General features: G+C 41.2%; 1 protein-coding gene and 1 non-coding gene across 2 annotated transcripts in view; one reads left to right on the top strand and one right to left on the bottom strand.

Moving 5' to 3' along the window:
- Window positions 1–1,942: 1,942 nt before the first annotated feature.
- trnaw-cca (transfer RNA tryptophan (anticodon CCA)) lies at window positions 1,943–2,014 on the top strand. Its single transcript has one exon. It is a non-coding gene; the product is annotated as a tRNA-Trp (tRNA).
- Window positions 2,015–3,910: 1,896 nt separating this feature from the next.
- The window catches only part of fhdc3 (FH2 domain containing 3), a 7,863-nt gene continuing 2,980 nt past the window's right edge, over window positions 3,911–8,793 (bottom strand). The window contains exons 4-13 of the mRNA XM_029448419.1: window positions 7,590–7,692; window positions 7,108–7,193; window positions 6,649–6,749; window positions 6,440–6,510; window positions 6,191–6,298; window positions 5,999–6,069; window positions 5,700–5,817; window positions 5,448–5,612; window positions 4,172–5,245; window positions 3,911–4,122 (exon numbers count right to left, since the gene is read on the bottom strand). Of these exons, the coding sequence (XP_029304279.1) occupies window positions 4,178–5,245; window positions 5,448–5,612; window positions 5,700–5,817; window positions 5,999–6,069; window positions 6,191–6,298; window positions 6,440–6,510; window positions 6,649–6,749; window positions 7,108–7,193; window positions 7,590–7,692 (1,891 nt within the window). The 3' untranslated portion in view covers window positions 3,911–4,122; window positions 4,172–4,177. The remainder of the gene's footprint in view (window positions 4,123–4,171; window positions 5,246–5,447; window positions 5,613–5,699; window positions 5,818–5,998; window positions 6,070–6,190; window positions 6,299–6,439; window positions 6,511–6,648; window positions 6,750–7,107; window positions 7,194–7,589; window positions 7,693–8,793) is intronic.

Raw genomic sequence — 8,793 nt, 5'->3', positions numbered from 1 at the left:
TGTCTCTCTCTCTCTATCTCTCTCGCTCTCTCTCTCTCTCTCTAAATTTCTCTCTCTCTCACACTCACACTCACACTCACTCTCTCTCTCTCTCTCTCTCTCTCTCTCTCTCTCACTCACTCTCTCTCTCTCGCTCTCTCTCTCTCACTCATTTTCTCTCTCTCTTTCTTTCTCACTCTCGCTCTCTCTCTCTCTCTCTCTCTCTCTCTCTCTCTCTCTCTCTCTCTCTCTCTCATCCATGACCAGCAAATCATAAAAGCTGGTCTCTGTGCAGGTTTAAAAAAACCTTGAGGTATAGACAAGCTTTTGACTCAGCATGCAGGCAACTATTTTTTGACAAAAGAGAATAGGCCAAATACTGAAAAAAAAGAAAAGTATCATCTAATATATTTAGACAGCATATAGCGTGAATGTAAATAGCACACCAACTGTGTCATTACATATCCGTTAGATGAAAAACTAATTAAATCACTTAATTAAAGGGACATTCAACATCAAGTGCTTCTTCATTGCGATTACAGCTTGTGTAAAAACTGCTCAGTAACAACATAAATGCACAGTGACAGGCTTAGTTAAACGGTTACTGCCAAGCTCCAATGACCTTAAACAATTTACTTAACCAAAGCTACGCCATATGAGTAAACCACAAACATTACAGTCTGACCCGCTGTAAACCCAATTAGGGGGCTTGCTTCCAGCAAAAGAGATAATCTTAGAGAGAAATGCAACACTTAGACTGAAGCCATGCTTTATATTCGATTGAGAGAAAGGAAATCTGTCGTTGGAGTTGTGAAAGAAGATGAAAAAGACAGCATCGCCATTTGTTCACTTTGCTGGTAAGAATGTGACATTTACCCATAATCAATGTGCCCTGCGCTGCTCAAACTCCCTGACGCTTAAGCCCATCTCATCAGTGTAGGCAGAAAACAGCATGCATCCTAATCAGAGTGGCTACAGCTGGAGCAGAAAGGCATTAATATCAGCATTGAACAACCCTATTTTAAGGTGACTGATGAATATAATTACTGTTTTATTGACGACAACAAACCCTGAGAGAGCACTATAGGATATTGTAACCTATGAAAAGCACCCAGTTTCAGCTGGGTGATGGTGCCTTTTTTATGGCCATGGTCAAACAAAAGACAATGCAAAATGTGTGCAATGTGTGCACTTACCTATCCATTCTGCTATGAACTGGCTGGTCACTAATGACGGTTAGCTGGTAAGTGCCCTAGATTCTCCAGATGCCTCTCTTCCTTCCTATGCACCTGGATTAACAGACAGACATGAACGAATCTGAATTAAAACCCCAATTACATTTTTATAACACTGCAAAGAACACACAAGGATTCTGGAAATAGCGTTTGTTTTTTTCATATTACTTTCTTGGATTGTGTATTAGGACCTTAAATATGAACAATTATGTCACTATTCTTTTATAAATGTAAAAGTTCAAATTGAACAACTTGTTACTTCACTTACTTACTGCTTACATCTTTTAAAGGACCAATTTGTATCTTGTGGAGGGCCTTCATGACTCTGCTGGATGTATGTGGATGCATCTAATCTGAAACCAACTCAACTCTGTTAAATTGCACCATCTAGTGACTGACTGGGGACTTAATCACCGACATCATCCTAACATTTTACTGAAGGAAACGTACACTTTCATACCATGCAAATACAATTACAAAGTAGCGTTGTGATCTCACCTTCTTCTATCTGAATGAAGCCACGTGTAAAAGCGTAATCAGATAAAGGATAAAGGATTTCGGTCCGACGAAATTGAACACATTTATGATTGCACTTTATATAGTATCTGAGATGCAAACTGACAAGTGTATTTTCTTGTATGTTAACATAAAGAAAGGTTAGAATATGTAAATATTACGATATCAAAAATCAGTATTTATTTTTATTCATTCCTCTACTTCAATCATAAGACTTCGTGGCGCAACGGTAGCGCGTCTGACTCCAGATCAGAAGGTTGCGTGTTCAAATCACGTCGGGGTCAAAGCATTTTTTTCCATGTTTGTTCTGGAGAAACAAGCGATGCTAAAATCCTTAGATTTCACGTTTTGCTGGTCAATTAAAAAAAAAAGAAGTTTTGATTACAGGCCTTTAATAGTATATTATAGGTACACAGCTGTGGTTAAAATCTATACCAGTCATTTTAAGTAAAACTCCTTGAAAGCTCATTCTCTGATGTTTCCATTCTTCAATTAAATCCCAACCAATGTAAATTCAAATCAATATTGCAGGCAGTAAAATTCAAAAATACATAGGATCTATGGGATGCACAACAGTTTAGGAATCACTCTCAATCATAAACATAGAGCAGCCTCTGATTTTCAAGGCTGGACATGAGACTTAAAAAGCAGCTGACACTTACCACCAAAGAGCAGTCACAGGTTCAACATTCCCAGGCTATTTATAGTGTGCACTTTAATGGAGTAAAGAACTCAACTCAAAATGAGTTTTAAACTCAAACAAAACTCCGTGCATCACAAGTTCATTCTTCATGGTTTCCAACACTAGTACACAGTCTAACGCCCACAGCTGCTATGGTGGATTAAGTTTCCACACAGTGTGATTTTCTGTCATGTCACCAAAGAGCTGGAAATTGAATTTCTTCAAATCAGACTTTTTTTCTGCTGGACTATTTGCTTCAGTGCTTTAGGCTTACACAAAATAAAAACATGGAAATATTTCACTTAGAGCAAAGCTTTGACACCGTGTCTCATAGCTGATCTGTTATTATTGAAACATATTCAGCATTAATCTACCTTTTCGGTGCAGCTGCTAGTTCCAAAACAAAACAAAAAACATCCAGGATTGTCACTACAGGCTTTTCCTCTCCCCTGTAAGTCCTGTTGACCTCAGTTATTGCTCCTGTGTATTTCCCCTTGTGTGCTTACTGTCCTTAAGGTTTTGGTTTCCTGTCTCCTCTCACATTCTCTTCTCTGCTTAAAATACTTCCTCACAATGCAACTTGCAAGTCTCCCTCCCTCTCTCACTTGTTCCAAGTTTCCCCCCCACCCCACCCCACCTCCTTTCTCTTCTCTATTCATGCCCTTTTCCCATCTTTCACTGCGACACACACATTTACTCTGAACGCAAAGTTTGATTAGTATAGCCCTGGTGAGAGACAGCAGGCGACGTCCTCAGGAGCTGACTCACATGAGATGGTAATTCGAAGCGCTCAACGTTTTATCACAATGGCCCGATTGTACTCTGTAGCTCTCATTTTGCCCATATATTACCTGCTTTATTCTATTCACTGTGCCCCTTGATTTGAAATGCCAGGAGACTGAAAACGTCCCCATTGAGCGCTTGCCAGTAGGAGGGATGGATGTGGGAGGACAACAGAACAGTCAGAAAGGAGCCTGTATTGAGCAGTTTGTTCAAGAGAGTATTATTACACAGAGAGCTCGAATGAAATGGCTGTAAACAAACCCTGTTGCCCAAGTAACAGTTGAATGTCTCATTCTTCTTCAGCAGAGACACCGGGGTGGCACAGTGGTGATAGTACAGATCATCTGGATACCATTTTGTTGTCTTTAAATAAATACATACCTATAGTCTGAACGTCCAATATGGTTGCGTTTGTGTCTGGGGGGGGGGGGTTGTCTCAATGTTCATATCTTAGAAGTGTTAAAAGCCTAAAACCTAAAAGGCTCCCTTTGCTACCCGAACAGCTGCCTTCTAGGACAGAGAGAAGAAATAATAGATGTAGTGAAAGGAACGTACTGGAGACTGAGTACACGTCTCTAAGGAGACATTAACACCAGACAGACTTTCAAGGATTTCATGAATAGGGTGGAAGAGAAGACATTTTAACATAGAAAGCAATACATAATAAATGTTGTTGAGTGCATATTCCATAGACAAGTAAAAATAAAAAAAAAGGTAGAATAACACCCTTTATTGCACACAAAAAAAAGACAAAAAAAGATTTTTGAACATGGTTCGACTTCCACAAAATTAAAACCTTCACAGTTCAAAGCAAGTCGTCATTTGCCTTGGTTCCATTGAAGCGTAAAACCATAACAATAAAAAAAGACAAACACATTTTAATATCACACACACACACACACACACACACACACACACACACACACACACACACACACACACACACACACACACACACACACACACACACACACACTTTAAATCAAGTATTAGACCCTTGGAAGTCTTCCACATCATCAGGCTTGCTTTTGCCTCCGATGCGTCTGAAGAAGGATATAAACCCAGAGGTGCTCCCGTGACCCTCTACACGATCCTCTGCCTTCCTGCCAAGCAATGAATAGACTCTTGCTCCTCCTTCTCTCATGCTTTCTGTCCTTGATCCTGAGGAGTATGACCTTTGAGCCATGCTTCTCAAGAACAAGTCTCCCAGCCGGAAACCAGATGCTGGAGATCGCCTGCTTTCATCCATGGAAACCGACCTGATGATTGGACCCTGTGACACAGCTCTCTGACTGGGGCAGTCAGGAAGAGACGCAAAACCCCCAGGTAGAGAAGATAGGCTGTCCAGATCAGAGGAAGTGGGGAGGTAATTGCCTTTGTCAGTCTCCCAGACTTCGTTTTCAAAGTCATCTCCGCCGAGCGATGAGGATAGTCTGCGTTGGTGTGCTCGTCTATTTCGGTGGGAGGCATTTCTTTGGGAGCAAGTAAAAGGGCTCAAGATAGTCCATGGGGAGCCCACATCCTCAGTGTTGGAGAAGAAGAAGTCTCTGGTTCTAGGCTGAGGGGTACTTGGGGTAGCTGGTGTGTCTTGTACTCTCTCCGACGGACGAGGAGTGTCTGAATCTCTGTGTCCATCCAGGCTGCTTTTGCTGTTTTGGTAGCAAAGCACCTTTCGAGTTATCTCCCGCATCTTCTCAGCTTTTACTATGTTTTCTAGTTCAGCTAGTTTCCCATCCTCTTTCTGAAGCTTGGGTTGTTTCTTCTCATGTCTGTCTTGTTTAGTACGGGGCGTAGCCTCAGTTATTTCTTTTGATGGAACAGTCGGAGAGCTGTGCTCGTCAGGGGATCCTTCGATTCTGGACAGTAAGTTCTTCCTGCATCTGACCACTCCCTCTGAAGTGGAGGAGAGGAAGCTGTGCAATGCCGACTCCAAGTTTAAAGAGTCCTGCTCGGGTCCTGGACAAGACACTGTGGAGCGGCGTTTGGCTGCAAAACGCACACTCTCCTTCCGCTTGTGCCTCTGCTCGGCAGCCTCTCGATCTTGATTCTCCTACAGCCGTGGCAAGAATGAAAGAAATTCAAGTAAGACACAAAACAGTGAAAACAAATGACAAGAGGAGACCAGCAATCTACATTAAACCATCAAAGGTTCCTTTAAAGTGCTTCTTAAATACAGAGCAAAAGTATATTTTGTCCTTGCAAAGGTTTGTTCCACAGCACATTAAAAGTATTATTGTTCTTTATATTCTTACCTTTACAGCGGTGTCAAACCGCTTGCAAAATGAATGAAAGATGGAGCAGCACTCCTCCAGCTTAAAGGCAGCTGGGTCTTCACAGAAGTACTCAGCGACAGCATTGCTCAGAGCCTTTAGCTCTTTAATAGAGGACTCCACATCGGCCAGCTTGGCCTCAGCCCTCTAAACAATTGAAACATAAAAAGGGTATAAAGCAGAGGGATCCAGACTGAAGACTGAAGTATTCACAAGCTCGGGGGGAAACTTTACCACGAGAAACGTCTCCATTTGTTGCATGAGGCCAGGCTGTCTGCTGCTGTACAATTTTGCTTCCTTGACCTTCTTGACTTCCCTCTCAAAGTCTGTGATGACTTCCTCTTTGCAAACTCTGTGTTAGCAGGTGACATTTTGCACAATGACATGATGCATTCCAACTAATACAAAAGTGCGCATCACACCAACGAGACACAATATCAGATTGAAACATATACGACAACATTTGAAGCTACTGTAGGTAAACAAACTACGTTCATTTAAATCACCAAAGAGATTGTCAGTGTACTAATGACCTTGATCCCATCCCAATGTGTTCAAGCTGGGTGTGAAAAGTCAGCAACTCAGCATCGATGTCCTCAGCTTGCTGTGGGCGGGACATAAAGGAGGTAAGGGCAATAGTGAGTATGGTACAGGAGAATAAATCTCTTACATAGCTGTTTAGGGACAAAGCTTGACAGCAGGCTTTTTTTTTTATGATTTCTCACCTTGGCAACATAGTGCATGAGGTTCATGCCAGGCTTGTTGGCCTTGGTGTCTGCCAGCTTGAGCAGAGAGGTCATCCTGAAGCCAATGGCATTGGCAGTGTAACCACCCTGAATAATAAATCATTTGAATGGTCAAGTCATCAGCATATAAATGCTGGGTAAAAAGCACAACGGGCCGCTTAAATGCATCACATAGAATAGATACAACAACAAGTCATGAAAACACCATTCTTAAAGAAAAATACCAACAGCGTTCATGTAATTCCCGGCTTTTAATACCAGCCGAATGACCGAGTGGAGATCGTCACAGTCCAACAGCTCTACGGGGAGAGGAGAAAAAGGAGATGCAGACAAAGAACCGTAATGTACTGCAAACCTCAAATGAGAACTGGGTGGTGCAAAACACATATTGGAGTTGGGATTGTTAGCAGCTTTGGTGAATGCGTGTGAAATGTTACCATTAGCTGCTTTGGTCATGACAGCAACGAAGTTCTTCACCTCCTCCATAAGAGGAAAGAATTCCTCGCGCAGCACCATCGCTTTTAGACGTTCCTCATAGCTAAAGGCAAGACACATTAAAAACAAGTGCTAATTACTGAATTATCTGATTTAATATCGGTTATTAAGACAAGAGATATCTGGATGATGCCACATTTTCAAATAGAACATCAAATGACCAAAAACGTACAGTAGGTAGTAAAGGTTTCAACTATATGCACACGTTTTGATGTGTTGTATGTAAAGCGATAGAATTATAAATAAAAAATACGATTTATGCGAGGGACAATGCAAATGTTTGATTTATTTGTAAGTAAATCAATTGGCTTGAAAAACTAACACGCAGTCAAACGTTCCATAAACATTTAAGTTACCCCAACACGTTTTTAAAAAGCTTTTGTGGAAAACTGCAGACTCACCCCGGCACTTTGACCAGCTGCACCATGAAGCGGTCAGCCTCAGGCAACACCGAGAGGTTCCCACTGAACGACAGCAGCCGCTTCACCTGTGCATACACACACAGACAGAAGTTTGATTCAACAAACAGTGCTGACATTTTTGTCATCGTTCCCTCTTACAAACGTTACAAGATTTAATTGGAAAGGGGAAGAGAATACCAGGTCGTTATCAGGTCAAATAGCATGATCGACTAATATGAAGCAATGGCAATAAAGGACAAACTTCAGCTTTTGAAAAGTGAAGGTTAATGATGAAGGTCAATAAGTTTGAGGGAAAAAAAAAAAAAGAGAAAAATGTTATATCTAAAAAGAATTTAAGAAGATCCCTAGCTTTACTGTAGTTTTTATTCCAAGACATGTAAATGTTCATTTAGGCTCATTGCATTGCATTGTATGCATATTGGATCAATGGGATGAGAAGGGACGAGTGGAGATGTGGTTACCTCACTTTCTTCTGGCAGCAGTTTACAAAGCTCTTTTAGTTTGCCTGTTCCAAATCTGAGCCAGTTCCCTTGACAAATGTCCTGCACCATGTCCGTCACTGGCCTGCAGAGGGAGACAGAAGACAACAGTTATACAAAAGGCGCTCTTGCCGCCTTAAGTCCTGCTATAATCAGCACGACCTTCCAAACATGAGTAGTCCTGCTAATCAAACAAATTACAGAGACGTAAAACCTACCGAGTCAGGTTATCCTATGAGTGTTACAACAGCTTTATTTTGTTTCTATTTTATGCTGCGTGACATTGCTGTCGCAGACCAATGCCTGATTTGATTAAGCCCCCAAGGTGTTGCATTGAAGCGGTGGGAAACCATAGAATGCACCCAAGAGAGGTGGCTGACACACAGCACGGCGCTCATAAAGTCAAACCCTGAAGACAATTAATGACCAAACATAGCAGCCATGAAAACAATAATGTTCATTCATTGCATTCAAAAAGTTGTCAGTAGGCAGCAGACTTTTAGATATTGGATGTTGCAGCTTCCTGGTCGACCTCTGATGTCACCATGAGGACAAAATGACCTTTATCTCTACTAGCAGGATAAACATTGATGCCTGGTGAGATCAACACGTCACACTTTACAATAAAACAAGTTAAACATACAATATGTCATTTTCTGCCACTAGCGAGCAAAACAATAACAAAAGACGGAGTTTGGTGGCGTTGTGAAACAATGTGGGATCATGGTAGTCGTTTTTCCCGGGAGCTGATTTATCCACATAGGTCTCCTCCTCTCCAAAACAAAACGGACCAGGGGAGTAAAAACAGTATAATTTAAGATCCAGATGTGGAATGACTAAAGTCCTTAATATGACAAAAAATATATAGTTAAAAACCACCAAGATCTAAAAAATTTATCGTAAAAATGTGGCTTAAAACTGGATGAGTGACAATGTATGGGAGACAACGGTGGCGCATGCGCAAAGGTGATGCGTCCATAACAGGCAACCAAATGAGACAGACTGTTATGCATTTCTCTAGGTTTGAAAACTGTTGGAACTATTATATAATGTAAGTACACATCTCAACAACATTATATAACACAGGTCTAGCCGTTTGTAGACATTTTAATATGTAAATGTTACATATTATATTGTTAAAACTGCCATTTCTTGTATGTCAAGAAAATGCCTTTAAATAGCATCA

Source organism: Cottoperca gobio, chromosome 14 (assembly GCF_900634415.1).
Source record: "Cottoperca gobio chromosome 14, fCotGob3.1, whole genome shotgun sequence".
NCBI classification, from domain to species: Eukaryota; Metazoa; Chordata; class Actinopteri; order Perciformes; family Bovichtidae; genus Cottoperca; species Cottoperca gobio.
This window is presented reverse-complemented; position numbering and strand designations above follow the sequence as displayed.